This window comes from Dipodomys spectabilis, unplaced genomic scaffold (assembly GCF_019054845.1).
Source record: "Dipodomys spectabilis isolate Male_0828 unplaced genomic scaffold, ASM1905484v1 ptg000089l, whole genome shotgun sequence".
In the NCBI taxonomy this organism is placed as follows: Eukaryota; Metazoa; Chordata; class Mammalia; order Rodentia; family Heteromyidae; genus Dipodomys; species Dipodomys spectabilis.
The window spans coordinates 10137732-10161484 of record NW_024870766.1 but is presented as its reverse complement, the minus strand read 5'-3'; the positions used below and the strand labels follow the sequence as shown (position 1 = coordinate 10161484).

At 35.2% G+C, this 23753-nt stretch overlaps 1 protein-coding gene across 1 annotated transcript in view; it reads right to left on the bottom strand.

Moving 5' to 3' along the window:
• Sema3e (semaphorin 3E) overlaps positions 1 to 21490 on the bottom strand; it is a 201786-nt gene extending 180296 nt beyond the window's left edge. Inside the window, exon 1 of the mRNA XM_042684792.1 lies at positions 20839 to 21490. Coding sequence (XP_042540726.1) covers positions 20839 to 21064 — 226 coding nt within the window. The 5' untranslated portion in view covers positions 21065 to 21490. The remainder of the gene's footprint in view (positions 1 to 20838) is intronic.
• Between the last annotated feature and the right edge of the window lie 2263 nt (positions 21491 to 23753).

Sequence of the window (23753 nt, the reverse complement as noted above, 5' to 3'; positions counted from 1 at the left end):
CTACTGATAATTAGGTGTGAATCTTTTTGTAGATAGAGTATATGCTCTATCTCAAACTATGTTAGCCATTACAATGTACAATATGAAAGTAATCAAATGATCACAAAACAATTTAATGAGGGCAATTGTCATTCATTTTTTGTTGTCTTATATTCCAAAAATTCCATTTTTGAACCTCCGACTTTCATATCAGGAAAATCTAGATCAAATTGAAATAACTATGTTATAATTAACTACATCTAAGATAAAACATATTAGTGAACAGGATGAGGAATACATTTATACTTTTTTGTGAAATAACACTATTCATTAAACTTCAGTACCCCTTAGGTTTTCTGATATAAAGAAAATAGTTTGCAAAGTGGCTCTGGTCTGCTTACCTGTCTGCTAACTGTCCTGTTAGAAAATGCAACTTTCTTCTAAAGAGGTTCAATGTGCACATAAGCCTTTCCTTTGGCTGAGCCTCCTATTTTCCTCTTCATTCAAGACTTGCCTGCCCACCAGGGACTAGGTGAGATGCTAAAGGTGTCGAGAAACATTCGTTAAGCACTTTAGTTGATTCTATTTACTGTCTTCTTAATATTTGTTTAAAGTTCCAAAATATATGTTAAGCATTACTGTTTTAAATAGAGGAAATAAGATGGAAAATATATTTTAAAAAAAAACTGGACACCAGTGATTTATGCCTATCATACTAACTACTTCAGAGGCTAAAAAAAAATCTCAGGATTGCGGTTGAATGTGAGTATGAGGAAGAAGTCTGACATCTTTATCTCCATTAACCACCCAAAAGTCAGAAATGGAGCTGTGGCTCAAGTGGTAGAGTGCTAGCCTTGAGCAAAAAGGCTAAGTGACAGTTTCCAGGCCAGCACTAGATAGGTGGATAGATAGATAGATGGATAGATAGATAGATAGCCACAGATTCCCTTTTATCAACTTATTTTTTAATGCTTAATATATCTATGTAACCTTCACTTTGTAACAGATCAGTTTCCATTTCTAATAGGTTAAAATAGACCCCATGGTGGTTCACTATAAAGAGATGAAATTAACCCTCATAACCAAGTCACAGACTATAATTAGCTTCCATTTCACTACCCGTGTTTATCATTTGAATATGTTGGTAATAGTGATTTTATGAAAGAGGAAATTGTAAGAGTTTGGTGGACATTTTTTTGAAAGATTGCTTTACATACCATATCTTACCAAACAAAGATGCTCATCTGAAATTCATGCAAAGTAAAGTCTAGAATTCAGTCATAGTGTCTGAACGTGTTCTTTCACAATAAGAAAAAAAAAGTCTTACCAACTTAAAAATGATTAAGTATATGGATTCATAATTTTGAATATTTTGGGAGCTATCTATGAATAGGCTGCTTATCTCCCAGGCTAGATAAAAGATTCTTTTATGAAATATGCAGATCTATTTCCCCATATTTCTTGTATGGAATAGAAAAGACCAATTAGCCATTGTGAAGCTCATCCCTCCATAGATTTAGCTCTTGCTTTCTTCTCAATGTTACAATAAGTGCTTTTGATGTACTGATGAATAAAATATTGCCTTTATTCCCCAAGGTTTACTCTAGAGAACTTAACACATACACTACTGCAATGCAGTATAATATATTTTTGCATTGCCTAATGGGAGTGCTATATTGGTTAAGAGCATACTACATCTGAATCAGGTCATAATGATAAGCAGAGTGAGCAAAAGGTTGTAGAGAGAGAAAGAAAGAAGCAGCAGCCAATTTCAAAGGTCTGGAGGCAAGAATAGGTTGACAAGTCATTTAATGACAGAGTTTAGTGACATTGGACAATGCAATTCAGGAAAGATATGGAGCTAGTTAGATATGGGGATATATGTTAGTGGTTACAGCTATTTGAGACCTTAAGAGCAAAAATTGATTAATCCCAGAAGTTTGGGAGTTTGGAGAAGGTTAGCTGATCCCAGGATACCAAGAGTTGTTGCCAGCCTGATTACATAAGCAAGACCTTGAAACAAAAGTTAACAGTAATAATCAAAATAAAAATAAAATCAAAGAACTAGGACTTAATTATGCAAAGGAAAAGATGAAAAGGTCAATATAGGTAGTACGCACTTAAATGCAGTATTGAGACTTAGGCCACGCATCTTCTTAGAAAGAAAGGCCCAATGCATTAATAGAAATTGCTGTGGACATATTCAGAAAGTAATAATGCCTTATTGAATTTGTGATATTTGACAGGTACCATGTCATTCCCTCATTGAGCACTATTTTTAAAGAAGAAAAAATGCAAAATACTGTGTGTAAATATTGCTCTATACCAATAGGTTGATGGTAGATGAGCCAAAAAGTGTTTATCATCATTACTATTGTTAATTTAGGAATTAAGCAGGCACACAATCAATAGATAAATTATCTATGTCTTAGGAAATCCTAGTAGAGAAGGAGAATCTCATATTGCCTACATGGCTTAGCATGACTTAGATGAGGTAAAATAAATGACATTTGTTACAGATTCTATCAGTTTGTCTACAGACTTCCATACTAAGAACAATTCAAATAATAGATGTAGTGCAATATTCTGTGAGACATTTAATTTGCTGATTTTGACATGTGTATTATTTTTACTAAGAAAACAAAATAGAACCAAAATTCCAGAAGTGGAACTGTGTCTCAAGTGGTAGAGTGCTAGCCATGAGCAAAAGACCTCACAGACAGAGGATAGCATCCAGGCCCTGCATTAAATCCCCAGAATTAGTATCAAAAAACTTCTGAAAGAAATAAATTGATCATCACTGTAATAATGTCAAAGAAGGCTTGCATTTCTCCCTTTGTGCACAATGTTGAGAATGTCTCATGAGATTATATACACAGCAAAAAAAATGTCTGGTCCAGTATATTAATTCATGTATATATTTAGAGAAAAATATTGCGATTAAATATTTGTTTGAGAGCACCAGATGATGACAATTATCTGAAAGTTGTAAAACCACTCCAACTATTTATAAAACAAATGTGGTTTATGGAAGAACAATGAGTGTGTAGAGTACTACCTTCTGAGATCATGCAGCCATCCATGCCTATTACAGTATAGAATATTTAACCCTTGTCAATTAGCAATTGTTAGATCTTCAGTACTCATGTTTTAATGCTGATATTTTATTTTCCTTAGAATATGTCTTCCTCATATTCAATATTTAAAGGAATACCTAAGCCGCCCATAAACGAGTAATTAATATGGTACAGGAACATGGTACTAGGTGAAGCAGATAGACAGACAGGCAGACAGATAGATAGATAGGTAGATGACAGATGATAGATAATAGATGTATCAAAATAGATGTAAACTTCAGCAAAAACACAGTTCAGAAGTAACTAATTTTAACATGTAAAATCATCTACAGTATTATTTTCCTACAGCTTTTTGTCTGACTTACAAGGAGTTAATAAGAAAATGATTTTTTAAAAAATAATCATATGCCTCATTTTTAAAGCACAAGACTTGCTACAAATACCCAGAGAGATTGGCAAGTCTACAAAATGACAGCAAATTAAAGTTCTGAAATTAAGCAATCACAGTTATGATGGTATTTTAATTCTGCCATTCTGTTGTGACCATTCCAGATTCCTTTTACATAAAAAAAATTGTTCAGACATTTAGAAATCCTCCTCTTCATTTTAGCTATGAAAAAAGAAATCTGTTTTGTTTCTTCCTATTGAAGAATTTCAAAATAATCTTTTATTAACTATAATTCTACAAATAATTTCATAATATTTAGATAGAAAAACAGAAATGACTTTTATTGGACTATATCTTCCATTAAAAAATCATAAGGACATAGTTTATATACTCTAATAAAACTATGTTTAAATTTCTTCCAATACTGACATTTAGAGACATGTGTATTTTTTAAACTAGAACTTCAAAAGTATTTCTAAATTTTAATAGTTTTACCTTTTTAAACAAGATTTTCTAATAATAGTGAGTGTGGAATCTAATGTTAAACAAATTAAACAAGGATATGAGATAGCAGAACTAGGCTCTTAAGCCAACTCTGTGTCACATAGAGCTCAGGTCCTTTCTCAACACTCTATATTCTCACTATACATGGGATCCACAGTGTACATTGAAGAAAGTAGAAAGGACTTTTCTCAACCTCAAAAAACAAACCACATTCCTGAAATAAAGGAAAGAGCTGATTTTATCAAGTCTATGTGAAAACCCTTAAAAGGATTGACAGCAATTTCAACATGAACGAATAGAATAGTATATTTGCCAAATAAACCATTGTCAATTCAGGTGGCTTTAATAAATAAAAGTTACCATTTAAAAACACACTGGTCTATGAGCAAGGTTGCTCGTGGAGTATGGACTGAGGTGTTAAATTTTAAAAAGGATATAATTAAATAGGAGCATGATGAGACTATGGTCAGCAGGCAAGATAGTCAAGGCATGAGAAATATTCACCTTCAACAAAGGGGCATGGTAGCTACTTTTATAGTCCTGGAGATCTGTCAGGATTTAAGTGCTGTGGGCATTAAAAGCTAGACATGAGACAAAATGGTAAAAATGTAGTAGGTTTGACATGAGATTACTCAAACTAATACCTTCTCTTCACCATAGTGCCAAAAAAAAATAGATTAACTTTTCTGTCATTTAGTGTGTTCCCTTTCATTCAACATGCATAAATTCAAAATGGTAACTTTGAGGATGCCAGGACATTATAAGTCAACAAAATTTCCATATTAAAAGATTCATTGAATTGGGCAATAGTACACAAATGTACCTCACCTAAACTAAGGCCTTAATAATTAATTATTTAGAAAAAATGTGAAAAAAAAAAGAAAAAATGTGTAAAATGTTTAGCGAATAATATCGATCTTAATTTCCTAAATGCAATTAGGTTTCTATCTCTCTGTCACTATCTCTCTGTCTCTCTGTGTCTCTGTCTCTGTCTCTCACTGTCTCTCTCTGTCTCTCTCTCTCTCTCTCTCTCTCTCTCTCGCTCGCTCTCTCTCCCTCCTCCTCATTACTTGACTTTCTGATGTCAAACATTTACTTAGCAATTACTATATGTCAGGCTTTACAATATTTATATACATTAAAAATTCTTTCATTTGGTCTGGGAATGTGGTTTAGTGGTAGAGTGCTTGCTTCACATGCATGAAACCTTGGGTTCAATTCCTCAGTACCACATAAGACAGAAGTGGTGCTGTGGCTCACGTGGTACAGTGTTAACCTTAAGCAAAAGAAGCTCAGGGACAGTGTCCAGGCCCTGAGTTCAAGCCCTAGGACTGGTAAAATAAAAAATAAATAAAATAAAATGAAATAAAAATTCTTTCATTTAATTTATTTCTTTCACAATCAATGGGACAAATACTCTTTCTTTCTGTCACATTTCTACCCACAGCTCAAGTGAAGGATAGAGAAATAACAATGTTCAAAATGAACAATTTTTTTTTCTTAAGTAGGCCAGGATAAAAAAAAGTCATACCCAGATGAGGAAAATATTTCAGAAAAAACATCACTTACCTATGTTTTTAAAATTCAGCAGAAGGAAAGATGATAAAACTAAATGAAATAATAATGTTAGGACTGGACCCACCCAAAATTATTTAGATGCCAAAGTAAGCCAATCCCAGCTGTTATTCTTTACACTGGCTGCCATCCTCAGCAAGAGCAGTACGGGGGAGTGTGAGAAACCGGCTGCAGTAGCAGCTGGGCCTATTTGTTAAAAGGAAGAAAATAGTGAAGACAAAGATATTTCAGAGGGCTAGTGGTTTGAATGAGATATAGGAGCTTAGCTGGGGATCCTCAGAATGAGCTGTGGTATTAATTGTCATTCCCAAGAGAGTGTTTCATTGGAAGTGACTTAGGTATCCTGAGTTCCTCCCACTCAATTGTGCATTTATTTTTGCATATTCACAGTGTTCTGGATATTCAAAACTAAAATTATTCCAAGGTCTTTTCTTTAAAAAAAAAAAAAAAAAAAAATCTTTTCAAGCCGGGCGCGGTGGCTCACGCCTGTAATCCTAGCTACTCAGGAGGCTGAGATCTGAGGATCGCGGTTCAAAGCCAGCCCTGGCAGGAGAGACCGTGAGACTCCTATCTCCAATAAACCACCAGAAAACCGGAAGTGGCGCTGTAGCTCAAGTGGTAGAGCGCTCGCCTTGAGCTGAAGAGCTAAGGGACAGCGCCCAGGCCCAGAGTTCAAGCCCCATGACCGACAAAAAATAAATAAATAAATAAAAATAAAATAAATAAATAAAAATCTTTTTTTTATTGTGAAAATACCATACAGAGGGGTTACAATTACATGGGCAAGATAATGAGTACATTTCTTATCAAGCATTGGTGCCTCCTCCTTTGTTTCCCCTTTCCATCCCTTCCCATCTTTCCCTCATCCAAGGTCTTTTCGAGCTACTCAGTGGATACAAATTAACACAAGATGGACAAATGGTATGTCTAACTTAAAGCAATATATTATGCTTACATCAGGCACACTAATATAGACATATCTAAAAAACATAATTATGTATTCCAAAGTAAAATCAATGTAATAAAATAGTAGCATTGCATTTATGTTACATCTTGGAGATCAATACTATAAAAGATATCTAATGTATTTTGGATATAGACTTAGTTGATAATGATTAGCTGATTTTTTTTTCCTTTTTGTATTCTTGTCCAATTTTACTGACTTTTTTTGGTCATGGGGCATGAACTCTGAGCCTGGGCACTGTCCCTGAGCTCTGCAGCTCAAGGCTAGTGCTCTACGAATTGAACTACAATGCCACTTCTGCCACTTCTGGTTTATTGGAGATAAGAGCCTCACGGACTTTCCTTGCCTGGGCTGGCTTTGAACCCTGATCCTCTGACCTCAGCCACCTGAGTAGCTAAGATTATAGGCATGAACCACCAGTTCCCAGCTTATACTGATTTTAAAACTTGGAAAAATCTTTTTTCCCCAGATATGAAAAATTCTTCTACAATCCTAAAATATATCTGAATTTAGTTTGTGCATACACATTTTGGAGCAAGTAAAAAACATTTGGCAAAATAATCTGTCGAAAGAAATGCCCAGTACATAACTTTTTGTCTTACTTCTGAGAAATATAATGGTTAAGATAAAATTTAATTTTTTAATTGGAAGCCTAATTGACTTAACTCTATTTTTCTTCTTCCTATAGTTGTATAATTGTTAGAAATTTCTAAAAGGAATTACAAGGATTTCAAAACATGTTAATTTGAAATAGAAATATAAACATTGACTGTTCATGAATATAACAATTTAGTATCAAACCTGAAATTTTTAGGAGAATTGTAAAATACATTTCATTATTTTATATTTTATATTCTTTCTGTTTTTTTATTTTCTGAACAATCTAAAAGGACATGTTTTACTTTTTTATATTAGTGGAGATGTGCAAAGATGTACATAATTGGATATCCTTACAAGTAAAGTAACCATGTATCTCTGTGACAAAAATTAGGAAATTTAACTTTGAAAATATTGTCATTTTATCTTCCATTTATATTATAAATATGAGTGGAACAACTATTCTAAGGTGTCATATGATTTACTTAAGTTAATCTAGGTTGTAAACTGATAACTATCTCAGTATCATGGTATTTATTCTAAGCAATTTTCTACTTAGCACTCATCTATGCAGAAATACATATAAACACAAATATTGTTATAATGGTGAGACAGTTTTCATTTCCCTTTCTTCATGCTTTTTGTGTTGTTGGTTGTTTGGTATTTTTCTTATTTGAGATAAAAAAAATAGTTATATCACCTTTTACTATCTTATTGACACTAGCTGTTTTTAAGGTGATAAATCATAAATCAAATGCTGCCAGTCAAATGATTTATTACACACATTTTTTTTTGTTTTTGTCGGTCGTGGGGCTTGAACTCTGGGCCTGGAGGCTGTCCCTCAGCTCTTCAGCTCAAGGCGAGCGCTCTACCACTTGAGCTACAGCGCCACTTCCGGTTTTCTGGGGTTTATTGGAGATAGGAGTCTCACAGTCTTTCCTGCCCGGGCTGGCTTGGAACCGCGATCCTCAGATCTCAGCCTCCTGAGTAGCTAGAATTACAGGCGTGAGCCACCAGCGCCCAGGTATTACACACATTTTCATGGGGACAAATTCATAAAACCGAATCAAAATTCTTGCCTTTGGCCATTTAGAACATTTTTCAAAGCCAGAAATGTTGGGAAATTATTACTCTTTTACAAGTCTTTTTTTGGTATCTTTTTTCACAGTTTTCATGTATTAGCTCTTTATCTCTTTCATCACAGTTTATCAAAGGGGAAATGGATAACATTTTACACTGGAATTTAGAGTTTAGAGTAAAGCAAATGAGAACAAAGGCTAGTAATATTTGATACAATCATGTGTAGGATCTAGGTAAATTCAAATTTATGGTAATATATAAATGTTTTCTGAATAATGTTTAAAGAGTTCTGAGTCCTTTTTTAGAAATTTTGCAATAGAAGACTTGAATCCAAACTACAGAGCAGATAAATAATCTCATTTTTCCTGCCTTCTGACTTCTGCATTATTCCTTTATTCATTTTCTGCTAATTCTGTACACGTATATTTTTATGGAGGCACCCAATAAAAGAAATTAATTTGGTAATAGTAATGCTATTTCATAAAGCATCCAATTATCTATGTATTGAATAAAAGAGCTGAAATATATTTGTTATTATGATAGGTACCAGTGGTTCATGCCTGTAATCCTAGTTACTAAGGCTGAGAGTGAGTATCAAGGTGTGAAGCTAACACAAGCAGGAAAGTCCAGGAGACTCTTTATATCCAACTAACCACCAAAAACCTGGAAGTGGAGCTGTATCTCAAGCTCACAGATAGCATCCAGGCCTGAGTTCAAGCCCAGAGCTGGCACGTACACACACACACACACACACACACACACACACACACAATCTCTCTCTCTCTCTCTCTCTCTCTACACATATATGTATGTATGTAATACATATTACATATATTATATTTTAAGAATTCAAACACTATAACTGCCTTCAAGAATTTCAATCTTTTTGTATATTTTTTATTACCATTTATTATTCATACAAAGAAAATGAGGATTCCTTAAATCCATGGAGAAATGGGAGAAATTCAATTTAGCATTTCCAATGAATACATGATACTCATGAATGTGTAAGAGTCACAAACACAGGGAATTAAGACAGCCAAATATCTATGGTAGATTTGTTTTAGGCAGGATACAAAACATTACATATAATGAGATGACTGAAGGAAAGAGACAAAGGTGGGGCAAGGCAGGATAAAATTTACAGCGCATTTGTTCATCTTCCTGTCCAGCCTTCCATTTATCCTAGGACTGAACTCCAGTACTTCTTTCAGTTCCAACTCCATGACCTATGAGGTAAGTATATGTAAATAGTCTTCTTATGACCATGGCATTTTTACAAATATATATTAATCTTCTTGAGAATAGAGTTGGAGTAAGGCTATGTTTGTATGTGTGTGGATATGTAACTTCTTGTACAACACTTTTTTTTTCTTTTGGTCAGCTGTGGGGCTTGAACTCAGGGCCATGGCACTATCACTGAGCTTTCTGCTCACAGCTAGTACTCTGCCACCTTGAGCCACAACTCCATTTCTGGTTTTCTGCTGGTTAATTAGAGATAGCAGTCTCACTGGACTTTTCTTTTTTTTTTTTTTTTTTGGCCAACCTGGGCACTGTCTCTGAGCTTCTGAGCCACAGCACCACTTCCATCTTTTTCTTTGTATGTGGAACTGAGGAATTGAACCCAGGGCTTCATGCATGCTAGGCAAGTACTCTACCACTAAGCCACATTCCCAGCCCCTCACTGGACTTTTCTGTCCGTGCTGTCTTTGAACATGATCCTCAGATTTCACCCTCTTAAGTAGCAAGGAGTACAGGTATTAGCCACCAATGCCAGCTCTTCTATAATTTCACGTATAATTTAATCATAAGAATGGCACTATACTGGGATATCCTGAATCTAAGTATATTTACCAAGATCAAAGCTTTCACTTAGGACATGTTTGGCATTGGTTAAAATTATCACTACTTCCTGTAAAGATAAAGCTAGATTTCATAATTTTATCATTTCCATAAAATTGTGGAAGCTGATTTTTAAATAAAATATATTTATAATTTAGTATATAACAAATGCACAACCAGTAATTATAGGTTTTGAAAATGACTTGAATAAATAATTTTATTTTGTCCTTAGGGTCTTATAGAAAAGTTATCCTTAACTGAAAGAAGCTTGATATATATATATATATATATATATACACATATATATATATCTCATACATCTATGCTGTGATAAGTTGAGCTTTTTTCTTTGTCATATGAGCAAGAAAGACTGTTTATCAGTTCCTTTATAATTATGAGGATATTAAGTTTCAAGAGTATAATGCTTTAGCAAGAAAAACACAGTATTGAACAAGATGTACTGAGAATTCAAACCAAAAATTTCAAAATCATGAGTCCATATTCTTTCCACAACAACATCTTTTTTCTTATTAAAATTTTCTCAACTATTTTGGAGAATTCAACACACGGGGAAGTCTGTACAGAGAAGAAAGGAGCCTTATATTTCCAGAACTGGAAAGGACCTGAGAAATCACATGATTCATATAATAAACTTTTGACTCAGGAAAAAGGCAATCAGAAGCTGAAAATAGCTCTGTGTCCAGCACATTTTCTATTTCGTTTTAGATCCACAGTGAATTTGAACTGAGAACTTAAAGTCCTCCTCAGAGGCAGGCCCTAGTGGCCAATGCCTTCAATACTAGCTACTCAGGAAGCTGAGATCTGAGGATCACAGTCCAAAGTCAGTCTGAGACAAAAAGTCCTTGAGAATCTTATCTCCAATGAACCAACAGAAAACTGGAAGTAGTACTATGGCTCAAAGTAGTAGAATGTTGGCATTGAGCAAAAATGATCAGTGACAGGGCTCAGGTCCTGAGTTCAAACCCCATGATTCTTTTATCCATTCTCAGCATTTCGTCAGGGTTAACTGTTCAGGAAGGGGAAGAGTCAGCATCCTTGGCTGAGTTGTATTTCTACTTTGTAATAATTCCCATGTTTGGGGCTGGGAATGTGGCTTAGTGGTAGAATGCTTGCCTAGCCCTGGGTTCAATTCCTCAGCACTACATAAACAGAAAAAGCCAGAAGTGGCACAGTGGCTCAAGTGGTAGAACACTATCCTTGAGCAAAAGGAGCTCAGGGACAGCACCCAAGCCCTAAGTTCAAGCCACAGGACTGACAATAAATAAATAAATACGTACATATATCAATAGATAAATACTAATAATTCCCACGTTCTTTGCTGTTATTCTTTTGGAGTTGATCTAGCTACCCAAAATCTTCACTGGGACTTATTCTTGGGGATGCTATTTCTCTGATCAATTCTGTAAAAATAATTTCTTTGTTTTTATTCATTTTTTTTCCTAGTTTAGGTTCAATCAGAAAAAAAAAAAAGACCTAAAAACAAAACAAATCTAACCTTCACAGACATAGATATGTTTATATCAATAATACTCTGACACCTAACTCAAGTGTTGTTGCAGATTACATCAGCGTGCAAATTTAACTTTCTCCTGCCCAATGTCTTCATCCCTTTCCTTTGCCATGCCCAGAATCCATGGTGACTCATGGCCAGCAATGCCATGAAAACTGTGAGCATAACTTCCCATCAGAAAACCAGTCTGAGTAAACCAGTTTAGATGGCTGTTAAGATATTCATTTAATATTGTATTGATTCTTAAATCACAGATTTCAGCAAACTTGAGATTCTAATATACGTGTGAACATTTAAGTAATCAAACAAACAAAAACTGAAGGTCACATTTTCAAATTAGGTAACATAAATGTAAGATATACTGGAGGCAAACTAGAGGCCAATTAGAACATTTTATTCACTAAAAACATGTGTTCTTCTCATTTCTGGCATAACAAGTGAATTAAGTTGTGTCAATCTGGAAAAGTGGAGAAGGAAAAAAAGAGTAAAAATATGATGCTGACCACAAAAGAGGTAGCCAAAGACTAGAGTGATCAGAGAAAGGGAAGAGGCATCATGGTCAACACCTAAGAATGTGAAGTGCATGGAAAAATAGACTTTCAAAGAAGCAAAAACAGACTTAATAAAGGTGAGGAAATGTGACTGATGGGAGCAGAGCACTTCAGGAGTTTCCTGCTGTTTTATTAACTGTAGCACTGAGGGGAAAGAAGGTGATGGGCCAGAGAAAGACCCAGCCTTTATCCTGATGCCTGTGGTACTAAATAAGCCATAAATAGTTGTTCTGGATTCCTTAGTTTCCTTGGTATTTTTCTCACCTCCTCTGTGTCAGCTCATCCTTTGAAAAAACACAGCTCTCCATCATTGTGTCTTCTTCATATATCACTTAATGAGCACTCACTGGATACCTACCAAGTGTCAGAAACCAGGCTCTATCTACTACAGCTGCATTACCTGTTTGTCCCAGGCATGGCAAAGCAGAAGGCTTTCTTTCACTTTCAAAGCAAACAACCCATACTGAGTTGATAGCTGCTTACAGGACACTGTTTAGCTTAACTTTGGTCTCCCTGATCTGGCTTTTGTAATATCAGTTCTATTGTGCTTTACAAAGCTGGGTGTACAATTACCTTTGTTAGGGACCTTTACTTAATGGATGTGGTCTGTTGTCTCCAGCAGATAATATTCCAACTTACTTTAAATTATTAACAAAATAATTCTATAGTATGAAGATATCAATATCTATTCCTTTAATCCATCTATTCCAATAAGAGATAACTTTCATGAAAGAAAGCCTTTACTTCTAAAATTAGATGCTTAAGGATCTTCATTTTGTCAAAAGGTTAATGATTAGTTTATAATTGCTTTTAGAATGAAAAGAAAACCAGCATAGACTTGAATTATTTCTGAGTCTTCTCTGATTCATTAAGTATTAATGAAAAGCTGTCTAAGGGTTAAATAGTCTATCTTCTATCACATTAATTTGTGTTGTCTCATGATTCTGTCATAATTTTGCCAGTTCTGTATTATACCATTGTAAAGATGAGAAAATTCATACTCAGAAAACGTAACCATTAATACCATACCATATAACAAGAAACAAAATTTAAATGCAGTATGTTTCATCCAGAATATAGAATATAGGCCATTAAAACAAGAATGTGGGAGTTTATATAAGTCTATAAGCCTAATCTATTTGTTATGTTTACTGTTTGAAGGCTATAAGCTAAATCCTTAACCAGATAACAGTAATGGTGGAGAATTTAGTAACCAAAGAAGAGAAATTTTTTGCGTTAAAAAATTTTAAGTATTAAAAAATCAGACAAGCCAGTGGATTTCCCTTATTTTTTCCATATGATTAGAGAGGCAATAGGTAGACACCAAATAGATTTAATAATCTTGAATAGTCAATTTCCTTGGCGACCACAGGGCATGTGAAGGCAACATCAATTCCATAGAGGTGTCAGCTCTTAAAAGAATCACTGTGACAGAAAAATGTACTCTCAGTAGTAAAGAGGATAATATTTGGTCATTATTACATTACCTATGGAATATCCTATATATAAAATAGGCAGTCTGTCCTTGGTAAGAATACAGACAACAATGCTTGCTTAAGTTTATGGAATAACTAATGACACTGATGGTTCCTTTCCTGTTTCAAATGATATTTAAAACTACTGTGGAAAATTATTATATTAAGTGAAGTAAGCCAGGCCCAAAGAAACATAAGTCCCATGGTTTCCCTTATTTGAATAACTAGTACATGTCTGGGACAAGTAGAAAAGGTCAGAAGCTATGCACATATGACCAGATAAGATGAAGTTAAGCGAAATGAACCCCAAGATAAGGACACAAGTGTTTTTTTTTCTTTCTTGCCATTGTTTCTAATGTTTTTATAAGGTGTGATTTTTTTGTTGCTTTGTATGTTCCTCCCCCATGGTATAACCCCTGTTTTCACTGTACTTGATGACGGTATAATTTGGAGAGGAGAAGGGAAAAATAAAATGCTTAAATAGGGATACAGGTTGATTCATTATAACAATGAGATATACAAGGCACTATGTTGAAAAACCGAACTTTACTATTTAGTGAGGGGGAGGGAAATGTAGTTGTGGAGGTGGGAGGGATAGTAGGGGAAAACAAAGGAGAAGGCAACAATGCTTGATAAGAAATGTACTCATTACCTTACTCATGTAACTGTAACTGCTCTGTACAGTATTTGCACAATAAAAACCTTGTTAAAATAACAAATTATCAAGCTTTGTATAATTTATTGAATATTCTAAAGTATCAAATGTTTATTGAATATTCTAAAGTATCAAATGTATTAAAAGCTACTCTAAACATTGTGGCCCTGTCTAATGAAACTAGGAAAATAATCTAACTCATCACTAGGTGCAATTATGAACATATTATAGGTGATATAATTTCAGTTTTGTTCTGTTTTAAACACTTTGAGACCAAGTTTATAAGCTCACTACATTCACACTGAAGGTGCTATGTATGAAAGGCATACATGCATGCAAAGTACTTGTATTTTTATATTTGCTACAAATATCAACCATACATCCCATTAGTACATCTGAATATGCAGAAGGCATTGAATAATTCATAGAATGATTCAAGCCTTACCTGGATATTGAATATCACAGTGAAAAAAGAGTAAAGATAAGGTTAGGGGAGATCAGGACTGACAAAGCAAGAAGACTAAAGACTAAAGACTAAATTCCTCTACTAAACCACAGGAGACAACGTGAATATTCGTACACTCTACTTCCAATAAAATCCATATATGACTCTTACAGATATCCTTGATGAGATAAAACTGACAATAGATTATTAATAATTCTCACCAGTAATAGCCAATTGTATAGTTTTATGCTTTATTCTGTAGTTATAAATCTGAAGGTATTATCTGGCTTATGCCTATAATCCTAGCTACTCAGAAGGCTGAGATCTGAGCATCATGGTTTGAAGCCAGCCTGGGCAGCTAAGTCCATGAGTCTCTAGTCTCCAATTAACCACCAAAACGTTAAAAGTAGAGCTGTGGTTCAAGTGGTAGAGCACTAGTTTGGGGCAAAAAAGCTCAAGGACGGGCTGGGAAGATGGCTCAGTGGTAGAGTGCTTGCCTTGCATGCATGAGGCCCTGGGTTCGATTCCTCAGCACCATATAAGCAAAAAGAAAAAAGCCGGAAGTGGCACTGTGGCTCAAGTGGTAGAGCGCTAGCCTTGAGCTGAAGAGCTGAGGGACAGCGCCCAGGCTCAGAGTTCAGGCCCCACGACCGGACCCAAAAAAAAAACAAAAAAACTCAAGGACAGTGCCCAGTCTATGGTTCAAGAACCAGAACTGGCTAGTGCGCGCGTGCACGCACACACATGCGTACACACACACACACACACACACACACACACACACACACACACACACACACAAATCTGAAGCCATAGATCTTAGAAGTGACCTCATTTTAAAGAGAAAGAGAACCTCTCTCCAAAACAAATCTGATGTAGATAAAGAAAAAAGCATTTTGGTAATTTGTTTTGACACAATGTTTCACTATGGCATCATAACTATTGCCTGTATTTATTACTCATGAACAGGTATTGGTAATATGTTGTATATAGAACACTTCACATTTTTAATTTTTATTTTATTGTAATTATTCTGTAAAAGAGGGGTTACAGTTACATGAGTAAGGTAATGAGTACATTTCTTAATCTACCACTTCAAAATTTATCTACTATTTCTAAATTTCATTTCTTGCTTTACCAATCTTGATCTCCCCTAACCTTATCTTTGCATTAAAGAATTACTCTTTTCCCACTGTGATATTCAATATCCAGGTAAGGCTTGAATCATTCTATGAATTATTCAAAGCCTTTTGCATATTCAGCTACACTGATGTGATGTGTGGGTGATATTTGTAGCAAATATAAAAATACAAAGAATAACATGATCTAATATCATTATATAGACTTCTGGTAATCAAGCCTATTTTGTGTAAACTCAGCTCAACAAAATACACTGTATGTTTTAGTATACTACCTAGTATTTTTTAAAATATTGACTACTCATAAGTTAATATCTACCACCATATAATTTTCTCTGTTACCTCCTGATGGAAGTCTGGCCACATAGGTTAATGTTTACTCCTGAATCCTAATTATGGAATTTATGAATCATGACTTGGAATCAGTTTTTATTTATTAACACCCGAATGTGTGACTAACATCACTATTGATAATTCTTAGTTACTGGATAAGCAGCAAAAATCATAAGCTGAGTCAGGACAAACTCGCTCAGTCATGCCATTCTTTTTATTTATTCTGGATGAAATATAAATGCCACAACATTCATTGTGGTCATTCAAATTTTTATTTAACGTTGTACTCCCCCTAGAGATAAATTTTTTTCCTTATGAAATAGAATTTCTAAATGTATGGTACACACTGACTATGTATAATAAATGTACACATGTAACATTTTACAGCAAAAAATACTGGCAATAAATACTGAAAAATGCACAGATGATGTAGTGGAATGATCTTCAAAATTATTGTAACTAGAAGCCAAAGGTATAGGAAACACAATTTGGAGAAAATATAATCTATCAGGATAAAACATACATTTTTATGCTATGGAAGACCAACTTCTGTCTTCCATGTCAGCATCATTGCAATTCATACCAATAATGAAACTCATGACTGCCCAAGGGCTGCTCCCCACAGAGCATGATTCTTTCCAATATTCACAATTCATAATAATCCTCAGAAAACACTGACAATCATAGATAATCATTGCCTATTAGATTCTCTCAAAACAAGAGTGAAAAATACAAAGAAAGCATCATTACTAACAACAAGCCCATGCTATTATTTATTTATTTATTTATTTAGTCAGTTGTGGGGATTGAACTCAGGGCCTAGGCACTGTTTCTGAGCCTCTTTATGTTCAAGGCTAGTACTCTAGTACTTGAGCCACAGTGGCACTTCCAGTTTTTTGAGTGGCTAATAGATCAAAGTCTCATGGAGACTTTTCTGCCCTGGCTGGCTTCAAATTGTGATTCTCATATCTTAGTCTCCTGAGTATCTTGGAATACAGGTGTGAACCACCAGCATCTGGTTCCTGCTATTACTTTCAATGTGTGGATTATAGCTGGAGAAAAGACTTCTAATTGCAATTCTGAGCTATCTGGGCTATGAAGATTCTTTACTAATAGTTATACTCCCCAAATAAGAGATCATACTAACATTGTATGACATGATTTAGGTTTATGGGTACATTTTTAATGCTTAAATCTCCATTTAAAATATCAACACATTTTAGGAATGTTCTTCCATACACATTCCTCTTTTAAGCTGTCTCTTAATGAAACATTCTAGAAGATGTTCTCTGATTAAGTAGCTACTCTGCTTGTCTTCGGGCCTCATGTCCCTCCTACCCCATCTGCCAAATTCCCTTGATTCAATTTCCTTGATTGAATTCTCCCTTGTTGAGGATTTGCCTATGTGCATTTCTTCTTTAGCTAGGCCTTTGCTCTTTTTTTCTTTTCTCTTTGAATTCTATTATCAAGAAGACTATTTTTACCTTCCCTGTGACCTCATTAATGCAGGATGGTTAAGGATAAGGAGACAACAGATATCAACAAAGAGAAGTGGCTAAATCCAGCAGATATCTTTCTTCCTCTTCATTCTCATATTTGATCTACCATGAGAATGATAGTTATTTTTCAAGTTAAATCTTAGAGCAAAACAAAGTCACTTTGTTTTCATCATATTCATATCATCTTTATTAGTTAGGATAATATTAGCTATAATGAATTCATGAATTAAAAAAAAACCTGATAAAGTCAGTTTCCACTCAACTCTTGACTGAAAATTCTTCCATAGTGTGATACCATATTACGCCCTTAATCTCAGCTATTTTTACTAAGTCAATGTATTTGTCTTATAAAATACCTTGAAATATACACACACATATATATATGTATATATCAGGCAAGATAGAAATATGGAAGCTACATTGTCTTTTTATGCACGAGGTAGGCTTGTCCTAAGTTAAGATATTATCTAAGATAAAATCATAATGTCAGGGTGGGTTGGTATTTTCACTAAAAACAAGAAGGAATCTAATATCCAGTTTTTGGTTAGGGGACAGTGAAAAATCTGCTAGAAGACCCTTTGAATCTCAGGCTATCTTCTTACCCTTTCTTCCCTCATTTTCTGTCATTTCTATTCTAAATGTGGTGATTTTTTCCTCTGTACTTAATCACAAGTCAGTTCCAGAAGCAGAGGAGGAATGGAAAGGAAGAATTCTCTAGATATTTTTTTAACATACGTTTATATAAATCAACTCAAGCTTTGTATATGATGCTTAACTTTTCTCCTCTTTTTCAAGAATACAAAATCTTTGCTTAAGTGCCACCTTGGAATGTAAAAGATAAAAGAAAAATTACTGCCTTTTCCTATATAGCAAAGACCACTTCAGAATTGTTGGACTAATCTAGTAGCAGATCACCTTTAGGGATTTCAGTGAAATCCCCTCCTGGGGGTTAGGCAGCGACATAGAGGTGCTATATCACGTATGCCTGTGGAGTGTTACCTTCAATGCCTATATATTCATTTGTCACTTAGATTATGAAAATTCACCTGCTACTGCAAATACAACCTTTCTGATATAATTCAAGACATCAGAATATTAACCTGAGATATATTGCTCTTACTTTTTGACAGCCTCTGGAATATCCCCTGAAAGCCAGAGGGTGGGAGATAAATAGACTCTTTGTGTTGTGTTGATCAAAATGTTCCTGCTGTGACAACTCTGTGTAATTTTCTTTTCACTGATCTGCACCTGAGGTGCAGCAAGCATTTGCTGCTTCAGGTTTTATCTCTGGTCTGACCTCATACCTGACTTTGCTAACTTTGTTGCACAAGAACATTTTATGTGCAAGAAACTCTAGATCACACTTGTATAGAAGTGTAGCATTATGCATTTGCAGGTAGCCCAATTAAAAGGTTAAGGAAAGCAAAAGGGGAGTTGTATGGGAGTTTTCAGTGAAGTATATCTATAGATATTAGGCAAATTCATTCTGCAGCATATGACACAACCCATAAGATCAATTACAGATATTTATTTGATCAAGACATCATTAGGATGAGCTTGATAATGATATTACACATAGATCACACATATCAGACAGATTTGGAATACTCTGACCAAATTCTAATCTCTACTATGAAATTTCCCCAGGCAGCTTAGGAAAACAAACTGATATTGTGCTATCGAAACCTAAGCACCACTACAATGAGGTATAAAGACTAATAATAAGCAGAACAGAATGGCAGTTTGTCATATCTGGAAGCTATCCACTTTCTATATAGGAAAAAACCCACTTATGATATATATTTATGGCATCCTTATTTGTCCTTTTCCATCCCAATATAATTAATTATAACTTCTTAGAAATATTCTCATACATATCAAGATATACACATACATTATATTTTCCAACATCAAAAAGCTTGTACTAAAGATGGTCATCATATTTTATCTATTTTGTAAATATCCACCCATATTTTGGGTAATTGATTTAAATCAAGAAACTAACCATGGTTTTAACTCTTCAAAGAATGAGAATTTTCTAGTCACTGTTACACTTACCACTGCTCAATAAAAAGACAAAAAGACCATTCATGCCCTGTAAAAGTAAGGCCTCCCCTTTTTCCACCTTCTAGCATAAATTCTACCTGTGTTTGGACAAAATAGGCTTCTGTTCTTTCCATTCATCCATAATGGGAGACAATTTCAGAGCTTACACAATTGAGAAATGGTTCTTATGTAATTCTCATCATCACATCTGTTGCCTCTCTTAATTGTTAGTGAGAATGCATACTTTTTTTTCAGATAATTTATTCCACACTTCTCTTACACCATCAAGTCAATTTTGTTTATTCATTCGGTTACAGAATGAACCATTAAATCTACTCCTGAATGGCTTTTACTGGTCCTGATGCAAAAATCTATCTTATGATTAGTTATTTATGAATATGATATAGATTTACAAGACATAATTACACAATAAACTATTAAAACACCAAGAGAGTTCCAGTAAAAACAAGAAAAACACATTAAAAAGGACAAATGTTAGTGGTTACTAATACTTTAACCAGTGTTAGTCATTTTACAATGGTTGCCATTAAACTCCATATTTTGCTTTGTCACACATAAAAACTATTCTGATAATCAATTCAGCTAGATGGCTAATTTATATTATTTGTTAGTCCTTTTAATGACATGGTGATGACTTTATTAGCATGAGTAGTACAACATTTCTCAGGAATTTGGGTTTTCTTCCTGACATCATTATTATGGAAATACATCAAATTAAAAAACAGAACAAAACAAATTCACACTTCTATTCCTAAAGTATTTCCTTTCCCCACTGCGTCTCACAATGTACCCTTTAGTCTTCAGGTACCTGCTGCTGCTACTTTGGGGGATTTAGGCTTTTCGGGCTTTTTGCAACCTGCTTCTTTCTGTTCTGTCCTGTAGGGAGAGTGAACTTCTCAGGAATAGAATCTGATATTTACAAAGCAAAGCATTCCAAGTTGACACGCGATCCTCCACTGCTTTCACACGAAGTGAGGAGGACCTATTCATTGGAGGTACTTCAGATCTTAGGTGCGTTTCACAATAACGCGTTTCAGGTGCATGTTTAAGGTCTCGGAAGACTCTGAACCTAGGTGAAACGACTTTCTAGTTTGAGCTCCTTTCACACACACAAAAGGGTCTGAAAAGGTAACGTACCTTTATGTGACAGGCGTAGCCGGGGGTAGGGGGTTTCCGCCGTGCGCCCTCCGGGCCAGCTCTGCAGCAGGTGAGCGCACAGCAGCCAGGTGAGAGTCAGACCCAGGGATGCCATGCCGTCACCCCACAGCTCTACTCCAGGCAGGTTTGAGTTTTCCTGAGGACTCTCCTCCCCGGGGAAGCGCGGCTGGCGAAAAGCTTTGTCAGAAATCAAACGCGTTGTCATCAGCAACCACCATGCCCCAGTGCCATTTGTCTGGCTGTCTTTGGACCGGTCAGACCTGGCTTTCTTCCGTCAGTTGTTTCAGAGAGAGGAGGCAGAGGACGTCCCTAGCACCGAGCTTTCTGAGCCATGCCCACAGTCTGGAGCTGTCTTCAGGAACTCTGCCCGCAGAGTGGGGAAGGAGAGGCTGTATTTTGTTCATGCACCGGCAGGCGTTTCATTCAGAAAACAAACCCAGCACACACGCGCCTCTACCCCGCAGAGCTCTCTCCTTCAGCCTCCCCCAAGCCAGCCTCCTGCACCGGCTTGCCAAACAGCTACTTTGAATTCACCTTTCCCCTTGCTAATTAAAAACAAGAAGAGCCATTCCCTCCAGGAGTTGCGGATCCACCCAGCAGGGATGCCGTCTGTCAGAGCGCTGTGTTTACAGGAAAGTTCAGGCAGGGTTGAGCAGCTACTTGCTGTTTCTAGGAAGTATTTCTGGTCCACGTGCCCTGCCCGCGTCTCCCTCCCAGTTACAAGTCCTGGGAGCCTGGAGACCAGAGCGGGTTTGGATGGTTGGGGTGGGGGGAAGGGCGGGGCTGAAGGAGCCTATATAATAGTCCGATTATTTAAGATGTAAGACAGGGATGCAGCGTTTGAAAGGGCTTTAAAAGACTTATTCGCCAAGATTAAGCCTTGAATAAATACTTCATCTGTTTGTTCACATACCAGTGCCTAAATTATTTCTTTTCCACTGTTAACACAGTCTTTTTCCATAATTAAAGCTTTTTTTTTCCTCTTGCTTCCAGCATAGAAGTGTTACTTTTAACTCTTCGGAGCAAAGTGTCTTTCAAAGAGCCTGAAAAACAACAACAACAGCAACTATGTTATCTGTAATTGCTTCTTAGATGGATTTGGCATGGAATTCTTTGCCTAGGCAACATTTTAAAATCAAGTTAAAAAACTAAATCTTCTTCCTCCCCTAGAGAATGTCATAAAGTCACTTCAACATTAAGAGAAAATACATTGTGAGTCAATGATCTAGTTAAGGAAAGCGGTGAAGTTGAGAATAGGTCCCGGTAAAGCGGGTATTAGAAATCTTAGGATGTGAAATATCTCAGGATCCAACTGCTGGGCAGCCTTCCAGTTTATTTTCAAGACACTCTGTTTGTGTAAATAAACTTAACACAATAGATTGACTTTGCAATCTACTTTCAGTCAATCTCAAAAACTAAACCAAACAATCTGGGGCTTCTGGAATGGAAATGAATAGTATTATTTTAAGATTAAAAAAAAAAACTGAGATAGATATTTGATCTGGCAGTTGAGTTACATCGTAAACAAATGGTATCAACTAGAACTTCTCTTATTCTGTACTTTAAATAGCAATGTCTACAGATAGGTTTTGGACAGGATGTGCTTAAAATCATGTGATTATAAGAAAAAGATAACTCAGGTCACTCCAATATTTTACATTATATACAAGCCAAAATAAAGCCAGCCATCCCTTATCCACATATACAAGCAAGCAGAGTATATTTAGCAACATGTAAATGTCATTGGCTATTATAAATAATTAGATTTCTTATGTCAAGAAAAATACAGACTCCAGATATTATTTAACATTAAAGCAACATGAATTATTTAGGAACTTTTAACCTGGGGAGGTCTCTGTAGATTCTTGCATATTTATAAAGCTTCCTTGATGAGCTACAGGCCTTATTGTGATATATTATACCTTCAAAATCACTTTTCTTTTCTTCCAGAATTGAAATAACTATAAAATGGCAACTTTTATATTCATTTTCTAACAAGGGGATTCTGGAAAAAGAAAGCATAGTTCTTGTTACTTTTATTATAAATTATACACTCATGAAACTGAAATTCTGCATAATATTGTGTCACTGCCTGTCCTGTTATAGAATTAGGCAATTTTCAATAGCATAACCATTTCATTAAGACAAAAAGTCAAGCTACTAAAAGTTTATGGAGGAATAAAGGCTACCAATGCCAAAATTTGTCTTCAGTTTTACAAAATCATTGCTCAGATTATGTTAGGGCAATTTTAAAGTACATACCAAAATATTGGATTCTTTGGGTTCTTCCAATTTTACTTTGGTTTATTTATCAGACATAATTTTCACCTTATCATGATCATATTGATGATCATGTGATGTCATCATCATACCCCTTTTAACTTCCTGTCTGCAATAGAAAACATACAGATGTCAAAAAAAATGATTAATAAAAAGCTAAACATCCAGAGCTATCCTTGGCTTCAAATTCCTTCCTATGGCTGTAGCTCTGAAACAGTCTTTGGCACATTATTAGTTATGCACTTGGTAAAATAAAATAACACTAAACTTCAGAAGCAAATTCACCATATAAGTTATTATCTAATAAAACAGTTTTGATGGCAAATGAGGCTTTTATTAGTAATCACAAAGAAGCCAAATATACTATAGATAAATCAGGGTATCAGAGTCACATGACTTGGGAGAGAGTTTATTTATTTTTAGAAAACATGACAAATGGGAGAAAAACTTAAACAAACTAACAAACAAAACAAACTGAGTTATCACCAAGAATGATTGAAGTGTTTTACTGGACTAAAGTGATTTAGGATTAGCCACAATATCTAGTGATTCCACTGTTGATTTGAGAGTAGCCAAGCTATCAGTTTGAAAAATATCAGACACTGTTTAAAAAA